Genomic DNA, 18,503 nt, shown 5'->3' on the forward strand with positions numbered 1-18,503 from the left:
CCAGGATCCTGGGATCGAGCCCCACATTTGGCTCTTTGCTCAGCAGGGAGCCTGCTTCCCCTCTTCTCTCTCTGCCTGCCTCTCTGCCTACTTGTGATCTCTGTCTGTCAAATAAATAAATAAAATCATTAAAAAAAAAAAAAGAAACTGTGTGAAAGTCGAATGAAACATGGAAAATATATCACGTGCTGACACAAAGAGGAACTTGGGCAGTAAGTGATGAACCATTTGAGGGTCTATGGAATACAATATTAAGTCTTGCTTAAATGGGAAGTCTTACCACACTATATGTTCTAGGATGAGACAGACTAATAATGCTTCCTTTGAACTCTAGAGTCTCAAGTCCCTGACCAACCAAGCTCTCTTCATGTGAGGCCCCAGACCAACTGCATCATCATGAGTTGGACTCCTCCCTTGAACCCAAACATCGTGGTACGAGGTTACATCATTGGCTATGGTGTTGGGAGCCCTTATGCTGAGACAGTGCGTGTGGATAGTAAACAACGATATTATTCCATTGAGAGATTAGGTGAGTTGTTGTGGGTTTTATTCTATTAAGGGAAATAAATGATTTGTTTGAAATTATTTTCTTTCTTAGAATCTTGTTCTTTGGAATTTTAATTTGTGACACATAGTATTTCATAAGACAGGTCTCTCTTTTTCTGTCTTCTATCAATCTACACACACACACACACACACACACACACACACACACACCTGTTTTTCCTCTCTGGACTTTGAATTGGGGAAATTTATCTAGGGACATTCACAATGACAGTGGGTACTCCGTTGTGTACTTTTGCTTCTGACCCATAGAATAAAAAAAGGTAATTGTATTATTTTGTTCCTCATTGGTCAATGGAAATATCTAATCTTAATAATTCTTTTTTTTAAGATTTTTATTTATTTATTAGTCAGAGAGAGAGAGAGAGAGAGCATAGGCAGACAGAGTAGCAGGCAGAGTCAGAGGGCAAAGCAGGCTCCCCGCCGAGCAAGGAGCCCAATGTGGGACTCGATCCCAGGACGCTGGGATCATGACCTAAGCCAAAGGCAGCTGCTTAACCAACTGAGCCACCCAGGCATCCCACTAATCTTAATAATTCTTATAAAAAGCAAGTCAACACATTTTTTTTTTCATTTTTTTCTCACTAGGAAGATATTCTGTCAATTTTTCTTTAACACTAAAAAATCTAGTCACCTTGCTTTCTTTTCCCTTAGTATTTATAGGTTAAGTTTCGTGGCTATGCCATTATGACTATAAAACAAAAGGTGAAACAAGGAATTTTCAATCAAACCTCTAAACTTAGTTTTCAGACTGCTGTCTGCATACAGTCCAAGGCCTCTTATCATACTCAATGTCATTTTAATAAATACAATACTTGAATTATGACGTTTCTGAATTCTTTGAAAACTTGTTTATTCAGAGAGGGCTAACGTGTAGTAAAAGGGTTCATATCCATTTTATATCTGATTTTCCATAATATCCTAAGAGATTATATCATTAACAGAGAGAAATCAAAGAAACATATGTCATATATAGGGTGGCAAGAAGTTAAATTCTCAAAGCACAAAGCAGGGTGATCCTACCTGTTGATTTAACATGGTATTATTTGAAATGAAGTACACTGACCTCACTGGGAATACAACCTGATTGGTGGGAGTTGGGGGGAGGGGCGCTACTTATTTGTAATGTCTCTCAAAAACAGAACATTTTGATGAGAAACTTGATTTGAATTTGAATACCTTTTCATGCAGTAGCAAGAAAAGATTTTCCCAGTGCAGGAGGAAAATTGCACTGACCCATTCTCTCTGTAATTGCCTCAAACACTAATAAAAGAAGTGCCTACTGAAAATCTCCACAATTCTAGTTAGCTTGGCATTTAGAAATAATATTCTCTCAGTCAGTCCCTGAGTTTGAATGTTAAGGCAATCACATAACACGTTTTATGGCCATCAAACCGATGTCAGGGGACTGTTATGTAGCCATTATTCAGCAGGCATCATCTCTGACAGTTGATCTCTGACACCACCCAGCAGAGGGAGGTCCACGTGGCCAGGCTTCCCTGCAAGGAGAGTGTGGTACAAAGGCATAATGAAGTCATGAAAGAAAACTGCAATGCTTCACCAGGGCCTTTCAGTAAAGATGTTCTTTACTACAAGCGGTCTTTCCAGAAGTCTCCAATGCTTGCAAAGCTGAGGCTTTCGGAAGATTAACACTGGCAAATCTCTCCAAAATCTTAACAAGAAAACGAGATTTTTCCTTGTAAGATATATTTTAAAGAGCTAGGAAAACTGTTACAAGCAAAACGGATATGAACCTATCTCTGTGGTAGATCATGTGTGTATTACACTTTAAAACTTATCTGGAAAGAGATTTACACACATACATTTGCATACACACACGCATACACCCATATGTATATGTACACATGAATTTAAGCGCTACCAGCTCATACTCTTCTAACATAGTCCCATGTCTTCACATAAAATATTGAAATATAATAGTTTTTTATTATTGTTGTTCAAATATCTGCAGAGTTACACAAAGAAACTGGTGTTTTTTCAACATGTGTTTTGCTATTTACCCAAAGTGTATGTTAAACATATCCTGATGTATATTAAATAGGAACAGTTTTATATATGCATATAGAAATATATAAAATGTCTAGACAATTTTGCATTTCTAAGGCTTTAAAAATTATATTTTAAATACCTTTCAAAAAGATACTATGAAACTGGTATGCTTACTTTAATGTTTAATAGAATAAATGAAACAATTGGTGCTTTCTTTGCAAAGTTTGGATGTGGGCATGAGTGAATCCTTTATCTTTTTAAAAGTTAGAACCTAAGATATGTCTAACATAAACTTCGGCTAAGTCAAGGAATATATATTTTCAGGGCTGTATAACAGTTATACAATTAAAAATGAATTAAGGAAAGTTATCCTCTGTTAAAGCATAACAACAGCTATAACTTAAACTGTCATGGTTGTTTTTTAGACTATAAAAAAGCTATCTGTTCTATAATTGACCAATAAACTTCCTCTTCCCTTTGATGACAGACCAGAACTTTCAAGTAGCATTTTGTTTATCAGGCATAATAATTGAATATTTAGATACCAAGCACTGTGACCTTCTTCAGAACTACAAAACAAAGCTTACCATGTGCAGACCTAGAGATTCATTAACCAATGAATTATACTATTGTTTGTACTATATAGTGCCAATAATAGCAATGTTTGCTACATCATACACCTCTTGGGTTAAAAGCCGTAGATGCCAGCTTTGATGTATACACATAGCATAGATCAACAAGATCTGAATTCTGGAGATGTTGGCAAAGTTAATCTGAAACCAAGTTCTTCTTTTAAAACCCCACAATGTATCTACCAATTTATTTATATATTTATTTATTTATTTATCTATCTATTTCTACATCTTTATGGAGGTATTTGTATGTGTATAAACTGTACATGTTTAAAGTGCAATTTGTTGAGTTTTTAAGAACTTTATTGTGGATAATTGACACACAATAAGCTCTGTTTTTCACATTTCTTCTTTTTTTTTCTCTCTGTAATGTTTTATAATATTCAATATAGGAAGTCTTGAATGTTTTTGTTAGATTAGTTCACATGTACATATGTGTGTGTTTATTAAATTTAGTCCCTTTTTATATGTGTGTGTGTATAAACTACTTTAAATGGGATTGTTCAAGTTTATTTTTCAGCTGTTGCTGCTAGTGTAGAATACAATTGTTTTTAAACATTAATCTTGTATCCTAGACCTGTTAAATTTACCTATTTGTGCTACTAGTAGAATACTCTGAGAATTTCCATGTAAACAAACATACCATATGTAAACAGGGACAGTTTTACAGTTAATTTCTGACCTGCTTTTTATTTCTTTTCTCTTGCCCTCTCTTGGTTAAGAACTCTAGTAAAATATTGAATAGAAGTGGGAAGTGGGCATTTTTCCCAGTTCCTGATCTTAGGAGAGGCATGAAATAGGATGTTAAGTACAGGTTCTTCACACATGCCTCTTATCAGATTGAGGAAGTTTTCTACTTTTTCTAGATTTCCTGGGAATTTTTATCATGAGTATCTGTTGAATTTTTGTGAAATAATTTTCTCCCTTCCTCCTTATTAGTATTTTTTAATATAGTGAATTATATTGATTGATTTTTGAAGGGTAGCTAATTTTGAATTTCTTACATAGATCCTACATGATCACGATGTACTACCCTTTTCTTTTATTGTTGGATTTGACTTGTTAATATTTATTAAGGATTTTTTATGCCTCTATTCATGAGGTATATTTGTCTACAGTTTTCTTTCATGTTATGACTTTATCCAATTTTTTAATTAAATTTATTCTGGTATCATAAAATCAGTTGGGCAGTTTGTTCTTCTGTCACTAAAAAAGTGTGTGTAAAATTTATATTATTTATTCCTAGAATAGTTGATAGAATTCATTAACAAAACCATTTGGATCTGCGATTTCCTTTTTAGGAAGGCTTTTGATAAACAATTTAGCTTCTTTAACATATATACATCTTTTTTATATTTTATATTTTTTCTTATATTGATTTTAGTAAGTTACAATTTTCGTGACATTTGTATACTTCATTTTGTCCCATTTATTGGCATAGAATTGTTCATTCACAATGGTCTCATTATCTGTGGTGATAACTGCTATTTCAGTTCTGATATTGATCATCTACATCCTCTCTTTTTTGTGATCAGCCTAGGTAGGGGTTCACTAATTTTGTTGATCTTTGACGTTTTAACAGTAGTGATTATCTCTACTCTGTCTGGATTTTATTTCTTTCAAATCTGCTTTTACCTTTACTCTTTTCTTTCTTATACTTGTGGTAGTCATACTTGCTCCCTGTTTTTAATTTCTTAAGGTAGAACCTCATGTTACAGGTTTTTAAAGCTATTTGTGTTATCTAAGCACCCCTTCCCTGTCTCCCACAGATTTTGGTATGTTATCTATTCATTATCATTTAATTCAAAATATTTTCTAGTTTTCCTTAATTTCATCTTTCCCCTTGAGTTATTAGGTATGTTGCTTACTTTTCAAATTTTGTTTTTTCCTAGGCATCTTGTTATTGTTGGTTTAACTTTTATTTTATCATAAATGGAAAATATACTGACTTCAACATCTTTAAACTTATAGTGACGTGTTCTCGTTTTGTTGGATGTACTACATGAACTTAAAAATCATGTGTAGTCTGCAGTTAGATACAGAGTTCTGTAAATATCCATTAGACCAAGGTCTTTGATGTCTCCCTTTAATTCTGTCAGTTTGTTTGCTTCTTTTTATTTTGGGAGTCTGTTATTAAGCTGATACACATTTATAATTGTTATGTCTTCTTAATAAATCACCTCATTTAGCATTACAGAAGCCTCTCTCTATTTCTGGTAATACTCATGGTCTTCAAGATGATTATATCTGTTATTAATATAGCTTAAAATTATATACTTCTAGCCTTCTTACACTTAGTTTACATGATCTGCCTTTTCCATCTGTTAGTTTCAGCCTATATCTTTGTTTAAAAAGATTTATTTGTTTATTTGAGAGAGAGAGGTGGAGGGGAGAAGGAGAGAGAGAGAGAATCTCAAGCAGACTCCCTGGTGAGTACAAAAACGAACTTCGGGCTCTACTAGGAGCTGGGTCTTAGGACCCTGAGATCACAACCTGAGACGAAACCAAGAGCTGAACACTTAACTGACAATGCTACCAGGATGCCCCAGCTTATGTCTTTATATTTAAGGTTTTTCTGTGTCCTGTAGGCAGTTTATAGTTGAGTCTTGCCATTTTATGCCCCCTGAAAAATTCTCCCTTTTAATTGAGGTTTTAGGCCATTAGAATTTAATGTACAATTTAGTGTTAATGTACATACATAAATGGTTGGAGTTCAGTCTATCATTTTACTTTTGTTTTCTGTTTCTTCAATCTTTTTTTCATTTACTCTTATGAAATCCTGAGCTCAGAGAACAAAAGGGATTATGTTTAAATGTCCAGATGCAGTCCTTGTTTTTTCCAACTGAGATATTCGTACAAGGATTTTTGTTCTTCTCATCTAATCAGCCCATCTGAAACTATCTTATATCTTAAGGAGAACTGGTTAAAATCTTTCACCACCACCCATGTGGAAAGAAGGAAAGAAAGAAAGAAAGAAAAGAGGGAGGGGGAAAGAAGGAAGAAATGTGATCAAGGGAAGCAGGAAGGAGGGAAGAAAATGGGTGTTTCATTTGTGACTAAATTTGTTCAGCATCCAGTGGTATCAAATGTAGGTTTAAGTTCCATCTTTGAATTATGTCATCTCACAGTAGCCTTTACATCCCCACACTGTGTGACTCTCAAAGTCTCAGTTTTCTCATTGGTGAAGCAGAATAGTATGCTACCTTAAAAACTTTTTATGATATTCCACTTAGATAATAAAAGTAATGCTGTTTACAATTCTTCAGAAAGAAACATTATAGAAATGTGAATAGGGCATTGTTCTATAATTATTTAGTATGTCAGTGGTTTAGCAAATATAAAAAATCCAATTCCATAAAGCTTTCAGTTATGTGTTTTTATAAACTTTGAAGTTTATACTGTGTTGATTTATCCCCTATACCTAAAAGTAGACTATATCAAATACAACTTAGAAAATAGTCAGGGAATCCAGGGTTTTAAATTCCAATAATTCACCAACTGCATAACATTATATAAAACATATTTGTTTACTGAAATTAATATGAATCACAAATGTAAACAGCACAGTGACATTCAATTCAGTATGAAAGACAAAAATGTAAACTCCTGTTTTCAGCTGTAATAGAATGCTGATTTAAAAATCCTGAGTGGGAGGGGCACCTGGGTGGCTCAGTGGGTTAAGCCTCTGCCTTTGGCTCAGGTCATGACCATGGTCCTGGGATTGAGCCCCACATTGGGCTCTCTGCTCGGCAGGGAGCCTGCTTTCCTTCCTCACTCTCTGCCTGCCTCTCTGCCTACTTGAGATCTCTGTCAAATAAGTAATAAAATCTTAAAAAAAAAAAAAATCCTGAGTGGAAGAGTTAGATTCAATCAACATGAGCACTGGTTGCTTGGAGAGGAGTGAGAGGGGAAGAGAAAAGTTCATTCCATGAGATCATTACTTTGAATATTTCAGAAAGAATAGATTTTATCTTTTATGATTTTTTTTTCCCTGATGTTAGTGTCTTCTAAGCCTATAGGCATTTTCTAGTAATCTTTAAGGGCAAACTTAGGGTGATTCATTAATAATACATATCATTCTATTTCTAACTCTTTTCTCACTTCTACTCCCTGAGGTCCAAAGCAGATGCATTGTCTTATACCTGGTAAATTTTCTAAGGCTATTTAGAAGAATCTGTCACAAAAGATGAATACTATTATTGAAATAGAGCAGAAAGGATCTCATTGGAATAAATATATGTATTCTCATGGAATATATATATATGAATATATATATAATTATATGGACATGTATATATCATTAAAAATCTCTAATCTCCCCTCTTTGTTTTCCTTTTTATATAACTCTTTCCACATTTTACCTTGTGTTTTACAACCTGAGTTGTTATTTGTAAAATCCAGTTGGTAATATAAAGGACATGTGGGTCATTTATTCTACCAACATTAAATTCAACATTTGACCAAAAATTTTTTCTCCATCAGCAACACCTGGGTGATGCAGATGGTTGGGCATCTGACTCTTGGTTTGGGCTCAGGTGGTGATCTCAGGGTCTTGAGATTAAGCCCAGTGTTGGGGCTCTGCAGTCAATGTGGAGTCTGTCTGGGACTCTGTCCCCCTCTCCCTCTACCCCTCTTTTCCCTGTTTTCTCTCTGTCTCCCAAGTAAATAAATAAATCTTAAAAAAAATTTTTTTCTCTAACTTTTATATTTTTCTAGAAAATGTTTTATTTGGGTCAGAACAATCTAGATTTCGCCTTAATTTTCCATGTCATTTAGTGATAACGGATGGCTCCTTAGTGCATTTCTTCTAAGTCCTTTACAAATACAAATTTATTTCTTCACCCCCTCCATGATTTTAGTGTCAGATATCATCCCAATTTTATAAATGAGGGAAGATAGCAAGAGAACTAAAATAAGAAAAGTCAAAGTTAATTTTTAATTGAAAAAAGTTAAATGTTACACTAATACACTCAGATACATATTGTCGTAAAGCAAAGACCTGGCTCTTTTGTATGGAAAGAGGAGGGTAGGACCCAATCCCAGCCTGATTAGGGCTTGCACTAGAACACATGACTGAAGGGAAGTTGTACTTCCTATAGGGAAAAACAAGGCGTTCTGGTAAAATTAAATACCTTTAATTCAACAGCAGAATAATACAATCTAGGGACACATTCCTAAAACTTCTGATCAAAAAACAAGTCATACTCCAGGTATGAATCTGAGAACTTACCCATGGATGTCTGTGAATTGTTATCCTGTGAGCTAGGGTCAGAGCTGATATAGAGAGAAAAGAGAGAAAACCAGATGTCTGGACATTTTGCTTTATTAAGCAGTTACACTTGTAGATTAATATTTATCCTCTTCTATCAGTTTCTGTCCTCTTGTGATTTGAAGCTGTGTTACTAGTTGAAAAATTTTTGATGATTATTTTGTACTCTTGATAAATTAATAAATTCATCATTTATGAACTATTTCTCTTTATCAGCAGTAATATTCTTTGGTCTGAAATCTATTTTGTGTCTGATATTCATATAACACTTCCAGCCTAATTTTTGTTTGTCTGTTAGCATGTTATATATTTTCCATTATTTTAGTTTCAAACTATTTGTGCCTTTATATTTAATTTTTTTTATTGTAGGATGCATATAATTGGGTCTTACATTTTTATCTAATATGACAATCTCTGACTTTTAATTGAGGTATTTGGGCCATTTATATTTAATGAGAGTATTGATATGTTTGGATTTATACCATTATCCTGCTGCTTGTATTTCATTTGTTGTTCAATTGACCCATCTGATCTTTGTGCATTTTTATTTCCCCCTTTTTTTGAGATTGAATATTTTTAATAATTTATCTTACATCCTTTGTGAGTTCATTAGCAATAACTCTTTTGTCTCCTTAATGGTTGCTTTAGAATTTATGGTGTGTATCTTCAATTTATTGCTATTGACCTTACAAAAATATTATATCAGTTCACAAAACATTTTTTTCTTTAAACAATAAAATATACTTTAAAGTTTAAAAATAAGGAAAAAAGGATGTATTTTATATCTTAACTACTCAGTTACTGTTTTAATGTTGTTGATTACTTTGTGTTAATCTATATGTTCAACGAGTATTATTTTTCTTTGTTCCTGAATGACTTATTTAATATTTCTTATGATGGAATTATGCTGCTGATAACTTTTTTAAAAATCTCTGTACATCTGGAAATATTTCATTTTATCTTTGTTTTTTAATTACATTTGAATTGGAGTGGGGATTCTAAGTAAATAATTTTTTCCATATGTTTAATGATATTCATTCACCATCTCCTATATTGCCTTATTTTTAACAAGACTACTGCAATCATTCTTATCTTTATACCTCTGTACACAATGTGACTTTTTTCTCTGACTACTTTGAAGGTTTTTTTTCTCCTTTGTCACAATTTTACACAATTTTGTTATTATGTCTTTATGTAGTTTTCTTTATATCTCTTCTTCTTAGTGCTTAGTGAGATTCTGGGATCTGTGGAATGACTGGTTTCATCAAGTTTGGAAAATTTTTGGCTATTATTTCTTCAAATAGTTTTTCTTTTTCCTACTCTCATGCCTCTCAGTCAGAGACTCTAGATACACATATGTAATGGTGCCTTAGGTTGTACCACAACTCACTGATTTTTTGTTTATTTTTTTCTAGTCTTTCTTTGTCTGTTTCTTCTTGGATAGTTCCTATTACTATGCCCTTAAAGCCACTATTCCGCCCCCACCCCCGCCATGTGGCCTTATCTGATCTGAATCTTATGCAGTGTATTTTTTCATGTTACACATGGTAGTGTTCATCTTTAGATGTTGGATGGAGTCTTTTCTATATATTCAACATTAACCTGCTCAGTCTTTCCTTTACATTCTTGAACATATGGAATATAGTTTGAATAACTCTTCTATTATCCTCACCTAAAGCCATTACTGGGTCTACTTCTATTGATTATTTTTTTTCCTCATTATGGATTTTATTTACATGCTTTTTGCACGTTTGGTTATTTTTGCGTGTTTCTTACAAATTATATTTTTCTTTTGGGATACTGGAGATTTTAGTGTTTTAAAAAATATTCTTGAGTTTTGTTCTGGGATGCTCTTATTTGGAAAAACTTAAACCCTTTTGAAACTGGCTTTTAAGTGTTTACATGATACCAAAGCCCTCCTACCTTCTAATAGCATCAGTCTAATTTGATCTGATTCTGAGGTAATACCTTCTGAGTACTATACCTCAAATCCCATCAATTGTGTGTTTGTCCATCTGATTTGTGGAGAATCACTGTTTCCTGGCCCTGAGTGAACACCAGAGATTTTTTTCTTTGCTTCTGTTGGGTAGTTTTTACTCTACCCCTGGGAAATTTTCTCATAAGCATGCACTGATAAGTACTCCAATGAAGACTCAAGAGAGACACTCACTAGACCTCCAAAATGCCTCTTCCATGAATTTCTCTTTTCTATTCCTTACAAACTCCAATTGCTTAGGTCATGTCCGACTTCTAATTCCATATCCTTAATTCAAGGAGACAACTGGGCTTCTTCTAGGTTTTCCCTTTCTCTTTCTCAGCTTGGAAACTTTCTCAAGACAATAAGCTGGGGAAATCAATGGACTCATTTTGTTTCTCTTTTCTCAGAGATCACTGACCTGATCTGCTTGATGTCAAATATCTGAAAATTGTTGTTTTTTATATACTTTGTTTCATTGTTTCTTTTATTTTTGTTTTGTTTTGTGTTGATCCAGGTAGGAAGGTAAATTTAATTTATATTAACCTCTTTTGATCAGAAGTTGAAGTCCTTTAATAAATAATTAAACAGCCATTTTATAATTTCAGTATGCAAAATTTTCAGTTTTTCAAAAATGCCAAACTGCATCATATCTGTTTCCTGATTTCTGTCACAAATCTAATCAAGAATGAATCCTAACTGTCATACTGTATTTTTAGAGAATAAATTTAACTTGAGTGCTCTTAGAAATGGGACTCTAGGCCTGTGGAGAAATGAACCTTTATAACTCCCAGAGTGCAATCTGAGTTCAGCGAATACAATGTAAATTATAATGTTAACCTCAGCATCATTCCCCCATCAAGAAAAAAATCCTTTCATGCATGGAATATAGAAGTTTTGAGTTTATGACATGCAAACACTATAGCAGCTTTAAGAATAGTTGACATACATGAATAAAAAATGAGTAAGCACCCTGTAGAGAACATTTTATTATTTTGAAATGAAGTACATTATAGGTGTTAGTTAACAAAATTCAGTTTTTTATTTTTTGAAGCAAAGTGTGAGAATTGTGGAAAATGATTTTTGACCCAACGCCCAAAAAGCCTTTGAAGCCTTTGAAATAAGTCACTTAATGGTAAAGAAAATAAAAAGGGGGGGTAGATTTACCCCCTTTTTTATTTCCAATTAGCTTATTTAGAGCATTTATGTACAGTGAAGCAATATTGAACATAACTCCAGCTGTATTTCAGACTGGAAGATCAGAATAGATCATTAAAATTCATACATCATATGCCATATAAACTACTTCAGAAGGACATTAAGTTAACTGGTGGTTGTTATTATTTTATACTTTTGTTATTTACACAGAAAACATCTCCTTATTTTCAAATTAGTATTATTAATTCTATAATACAATGTTATTCTGACAGTTTTAATGAATGAGATCTAAAATGAAATTTCTATAGAAACATGTGAATGCCTATTGTTTATCTCAGGTTTAGTTGTATATGCCTCTTATTTTGCTGTGTATTACTTCTCCCTGTCAATACTATTCACCTGATACCTATATTCTAAAATTGTGAATGAAACATGACTCTAATGAATCTAAAGGACAATGTATCTTCCTATTTTCTTGGCACTTCATAATCTCTTTGAAGTTCATCATGGTAGGCTTCAATGCTTTTATTTTATGTAGATGAATTAAGTATAATATAATGTATACTATCTAAATTATAATTTCATTTTCTTTTTTCATTTTAAGTGTTGATCATTTAGTTCACATTAATCAAAACACTAAATGGATGAATTTTCCATAGTGCAGGCAGTTATTTAAATAGAAAAAAAATATCTCTTGTGGTAGATAGTGTGTTAAAAGACCAAATAGTTTATCATTTGTTACCAAAGTTATTGCATATGATTATTAATTGAGTGACTATTAAGCATTAAGACACCATGTTGAGAATAGTGAAGATTACTAAGAAGTATAAGGCATATTCTCTGAAATATTCTAGGTTTCCAAAGTCTTGTATGATAAGCAGAACAGAATTTCTTAAAAAGAATTAGTGAGGTCAAAGGTTTCTATAAGAACCATAATTTTATTGGTAGGTTGGAAGCTTACTGATATAAGATGTTGTTAGAAGAGTTCTGATAGAAATACTGGCTTGAGAATTTTGATTTAAAGGATGGGTAGGATTCATTCTCATGGGGGAAGATATAATGCAGTATGTACAAGGTTACACAGCCAAAAAAAAAAAAAAAAAGCAAACGAGGTATAGGTCTAGTGAATTAATTTTAGCTAGCTGGGTAGGTGTCCCCTACACATTGGTCATCCTCTTTAAATTCTCTGTCCAATGTCCAGAATTCTCAAGGTGGAACACTTGACATGCTTACGAAGACATTTGGAGTGTAATTTCTGCCACCATTACTCTGGAGAGTTCTGACTCAATATACAGTTGAGTGGCACCTGACTTCCTGCCATCCTCACATTATATACTGGCTTCCTCCCTGTATCCTAGTGTCTAGTGATGATATAAGTCTTGTTACCTTTCTCAGGACTGTGTCTGGACACTTAATTGTTTTGAGGGTGATGATAGGGAGGAGAGCAGGATATGGGGCAGATAGTTGGGTTTAGATAATTAAGATTTATATAGTTAAGAGTTTAAAGAAATCCATATTTTAAAAGTGGCAAATCCGTTCATTAGATAATGCATCTAAAGATGTTTATGTTTGTCAGGTATTCTGCATGCGTGGGTGTGGGTGCATGAGTTTTATTGATCAGTATTCCATTGGACAAACGTGGAAGATAAGACATATAGTCACAGTCATGTGACTGGTACCAATAAATTAACAAATTAAGGATACTAATAGAAAAAATATGTATTATTTCTAACAATATCTATCCTGAAACATATTAATCAGTTAATCAAGTAATCAGATAAATATCCAATATAAAAATTACTTTCATATTTTATTTAATCAACAGTGCCTTTGGGAGGTACCATTGGTTATACACAGCCCAAATTTTAGAAAAACATTTTAATCATACTTGGAAATATATGTTCTTTTAAATTATACTCATTCAGTAAGAATGGCTTGTTCTCAGAGCTAAGCATTTTACTATCTCCTTAGAGTAAGAAGAAAAAATGGCCATACTGTTCAGAAATAAATCATTAAAAGAAAACATAGCAAGTTGCATTGTATTTCCACTGTGCTATTGTATGTTAGTTTTTGTAAACAGTATGTAAAGCAGAACTACAACAAGGCTTTCAACCCCATAAACATCTTGTGTAAACCACTTCCTTCATTAGGAGGGATTAAATATGTGTGCTGGTGGCCTAGAGTATTTCTGAGAAGTCATGATGTTATGAGCCAAGGGGTCATTTTTTTCTAGAACCATTTAAGTAATGTCAACATAGCTTTCTTAAAAATTAGCAGAAGTTATTTTAGAATTTTAGAAGTTATTGATTTCTTACCTATACTTCTATATGAGGTATAATGGTTTGAATAGGAACCCCACCAAAAATATGTCCACCTCCTAACCCCCAGAACCTATAAATAAGAAAAAGGGCATTTTCAACCTTCTTTGGAAAAGGAGTTTTTGCAGATGTAATTAAGTTAAGGAGTTCTGTATAAGATTCGCCTGGATTATTAGGAGGGCCCTAAGTTCAAGGACATGTCCTTATAAGAGACACAGAGACGAGAGGCACTAAGAGAAGAGAAGGTCATGTAAAGGCAGATGCAGAGACCAGGACAGTGGGGCCAGGAGAAATGCTGGCAGCTATGAGAAGCTGGAAAAGGCAAGGAAGGATTTTCCTTTGTGCCTCCAGTGTATGTGGCCCTACATGCAGGCTCCTTCTACAGATGTGTTCTGGACATCTAGCCCTCAGAACTGTGAGAGAATAGATTTCTAAACTTAAGTCACCAAGTTTGTATACACTGTTACACAGCCCTAAGAGAACAATTTAAAAAAAAAGGTAACTCTCTATTTTCATTGTTTTTTCTTAACCTCCTCCTTTTTTTTTTTTTTAAATTTCTGAATCATGCCTTAATTATTTTCTAAAGTAGCATGGTCAGTATTAAAACAAATAGTAGGGGTGCCTGGGTGGCTCAGTGGGTTAAAGCTTCTGCCTTCAGCTCAGGTCATGATCCCAGGGTCCAAGGATCGAGCCCCACTTCGGACTCTCTGCTCAGCGGGGAGCCTGCTTCCTCAACTCTCTCTGCCTCTCTGCCTCCTTGTGATCTCTGTCTGTCAAATAAATAAATAAAATCTTTTAAAAAATAGTAATAATAATGAAAAGTTAAGAAAGAACTCAACACAAAAGGCAATGTTACTGGCAAAAGAAAGCATTAGAGTGGCAGGAAATGGTGTATAAAGATTCTTCATGGAGGCATGAGATGCATAAAATGGATGTTTCTCTCTTTGTACTCAAGGGAATATTACCTCGTTATCCAAAGGAATTGTGTTCTTCTGGCTGGTCAGCCACACCTCTAATGCTAATGTCTAGAAGCAAACTGGAAACTGAATACAGACCTTGCATTTGTCCCTGTCTACCTTCTCTGTGATAAGGCAAGGCCTTTGTTTCTTGGGAAGAGACAAAGGAAACACTTGGGAGGAATAGAGTGACTACTGTACAGGGGGCTTTGTTTGGGTTTTGGTTTTCTTTGTTTTTTTTTTTTTTTCCCTAGGTAAAAGCAGAGCATATTCACAACAAAGAAATCAAATTATTCTAAATAACTAAAGTCAGAGCCAGGAATTATATCCACCAGATTAAAAGTAAATGATCTATCTTTGTGGTAATCTAATTCACCAATTTTACACGTCAGTTCATCGTTTCTGAACAGAAATCGGAGAACACTATAAAATTACTGGACAAAACCGTATTTATTTAATGGAGAGGTTGTAGGAATGGGGCAGAAAGGTGATAATTTTCTTCTTATGCTTGACCTCAATCCTATCGATGGCCTTTACTATGATGTTATCTCACAATTGTAATAATTCCATTCTTAATTATTACTTTCTGTTTTTCTCACGTCTCTTATATTAGTGGCATGCCATCTTTTATTCTTTGAATTTGCTATGAAATTTTAGAGACTATTATTGGGACCACAACTGTGGGATATGTGTTTGATAACACTCAAAAACCAAAAGCATGGATGCATGTATTGCCAAATGGAATATATTTTAAAATTTTTTGATGACAAGTAATATGAAATCCCTTCTCTTGACAATGCTGGGGTGAAAAAAACCCATTTTCCTTCTTGGGGCTTTCCTTGTCTGAATGGCTGTGGGAGGTGTTTTTAGGTTCCAAAATACGGGTGCATACATCACAGCGATTTGTCTGTTCTTGGTCAGATTACTTAGACTTTGTGTCCTGGTTTCCCCAATCTGTCAAATGAGCATAACAAGCACTCCAGGCCTTCACAAGAACAAGTGTGGGAGGAGAAAACTGTCCGCCTGTGTGGTACAGGACAAGGTTATTTTTGAAACAAGTCTCATGTGCCTTCAGGAACCTAATTTGGTTTAAGATTTTTTTTCTCTTTTCTGAATAGCTTATGCCTGTAAACATTTGAAAATGTTTTTTATGCGAAGATGATACTCTTATTTTCTATAAACTCTATATTATTAATAGACCTTGAGGAGAAAACAAAGGGGGTAATGGATGCTAATAATATTCAATAAAACAAACATATTGTTTATGCTGCTATATATTAAACCCTTAGGAAACTCCTTTAATATGTGCCTTAGAAATAATAGAAGGCTTTCACAGCCCATAATAATGGCAAAGAAAGGCATTTATTGAACACTTAGTATTATATTTTATTGCCCTGCTTCACTAGATCCTCAAAATAAATCCAGGAGAAGGGTGCTCTGAATGATGCCACCTTACAGATGGGTTAACTCCATAGATAAAGTTAAACTGAGTCAAAGAAGGCTTAAATGACTTGCACCACATTTCTTAGTACATAAGTGACAGAACTAGGACTCAAACCACTTGACTCAAAGCATTTCTTTTTTTTTTTTTTTTAAGATTTTATTTATTTATTTGACAGACAGAGATCACAAGTAGGCAGAGAGGCAGGCAGAGAGAGTGAGAGGGAAGCAGGCTCCCTGCCGAGCAGAGAGCCCGATGCGGGACTTGATCCCAGGACCCCGAGATCATGACCTGAGCCGAAGGCAGCGGCTTAAACCACTGAGCCACCCAGGCGCCCGACTCAAAGCATTTCTTAACCACTCAACCATTTTACATCAGGTGAAGTATCTTCCACAAGCTATCTTGTGAAAGTCAAGTACAGCTTTGAAAAATATTTAGCAAATGGAGCCAATCCAACTGAAGTTCTAGAGTAATATGGAGAGAATATATGTAATTTGTATTCTATTTAAAATATATATTGAATTGAATAATAATGGCCTGTAAAGTAATCTGTAAGTAAAACAATTTGTTTTCTCTAAAAATAAATTGCCTCATATGGAAGTACGGGCCTCCAGCGCCTTGCTTGGTTCCCTAAGAGTCAATGAACAGACAAAAATTGGTTATTATCAGCAAGATACATTTAGAGGTACAAAAATCATAATAAATAAATTGTTCAAGATCATTAACATTATAATAACAGCAAAATAAAATTACTTGGATAGGTCTATTCAGCTAATTAGATAGAGTTATTGGAGCATTAGTGTGCTTAGAGTTTAATGCTGTAAATCAGCAATTCTATCAACATATATCAAGTGCCAAAGAGAGAAGCAATATTGCCTATTATGACTGAATAGAAGGAACAGTAAGCTTGGAATCAAAGACTTAATTTAGAATCTGGCCCTTTTTTTTTATAATCTGGAAGAACATTGACAAATAATAGAGTTTTTCTAAGCCTCAATTTCCACATGCCAAATAAAAACAAATGCAGGTTTCTTGCGGTTATTTGAAGATTGAAGAAATAAAATATATAAATCCACTTTACATATATTTTTATATTAAGTCCCTCTTTTTTCTTTTTTTTTTGCTTCGTATTTAAAGAAAAATTATCCCCATTTTCTCATGAGAACATGGCTTCATGTTTGACTGGGAAATGTAATCTTTATTGTGCCAAAACTTTGACACAGCACATGTTCATGGATTTTCTGACTAAGAAAAAACTGGAGAATGGGCAGAAAGAGAACTCTCTATTGTCAGGGCTTTTAGAGAAATGGAATCAATAGGAGACTTATGTTATATATAACGCATGCACATACACACATCTAAATGCATTCATACATGCACACAAGCTAGAGACCCAGGAAGGTTGGCGGGCTAGTGATAGAATTCAGCCCAAGTTCAAAGGCCTGAGAATTAGGGCAGCCAATGCTGTAAATCCTAGTCTGATGGTAGGAAAAGAGGAGCTCAAATGTCAACTCTAAATTAGCGAAGCAGGAAAAAGAAGGAGGATGAATTCCTCTTTCCTCTACATTTGTTCTATCCAGGCCTTCAATGGATTGGATGATGCCAACATACATTGCAGAGAATAATATGTTTTGCTCAGTCCAGCATTTCAGGTGAAAACACACACACTCACACACATACACATCCAGAAATGATGTTTAATCTGAGCACCTTGTGGCCAGTCAACTTGACACAGAATATTGACAATCATGAGCACTGACTATATCTGCCCTATTACAAAATGCAAAGTAACTTGGAGAATTAAAAAATCCCAACTTTAATGAAACATTTCCACATAAGTACAATAATTTGGGGGGAAATATTTTTATATTTGTTCAAGTTGTCTTTTACTCTCTCTTTCTCATATACATGCAAATAAGGTCATGACATCTCTATTTTTCCAGGTTTCGCATTTACCAACCTCTTTTCCCACATATATTGTATCATAACTTTCCAACTTGTAAATGTTAAACATAGTCTTTGAACAATTATGCAGCTCTCCTCATATGAGTACACACATGAGTACACACACACACACATACCCTCACAACAGTGTTTCATAAACTGTTGGAAATTTTGTCCTATGCTAAATATTCAGCACACTCTCTCTGAATTCTACCTTCAAGGATAAAGAAAAAGCA

The 18,503-nt window shown here is 34.1% G+C and overlaps 1 protein-coding gene across 1 annotated transcript in view; it reads left to right on the plus strand.

Annotated features, from left to right (window-relative positions):
• Positions 1-18,503, plus strand: part of DCC (DCC netrin 1 receptor) — a 1,182,017-nt gene that overhangs the window by 1,013,494 nt on the left and 150,020 nt on the right. Inside the window, exon 15 of the mRNA XM_046024141.1 lies at positions 335-529. Within this exon, the coding sequence (XP_045880097.1) occupies positions 335-529 (195 nt within the window). The remainder of the gene's footprint in view (positions 1-334; positions 530-18,503) is intronic.

The sequence above is a fragment of the Meles meles genome, chromosome 12 (genome assembly GCF_922984935.1).
Source record: "Meles meles chromosome 12, mMelMel3.1 paternal haplotype, whole genome shotgun sequence".
In the NCBI taxonomy this organism is placed as follows: domain Eukaryota; kingdom Metazoa; phylum Chordata; class Mammalia; order Carnivora; family Mustelidae; genus Meles; species Meles meles.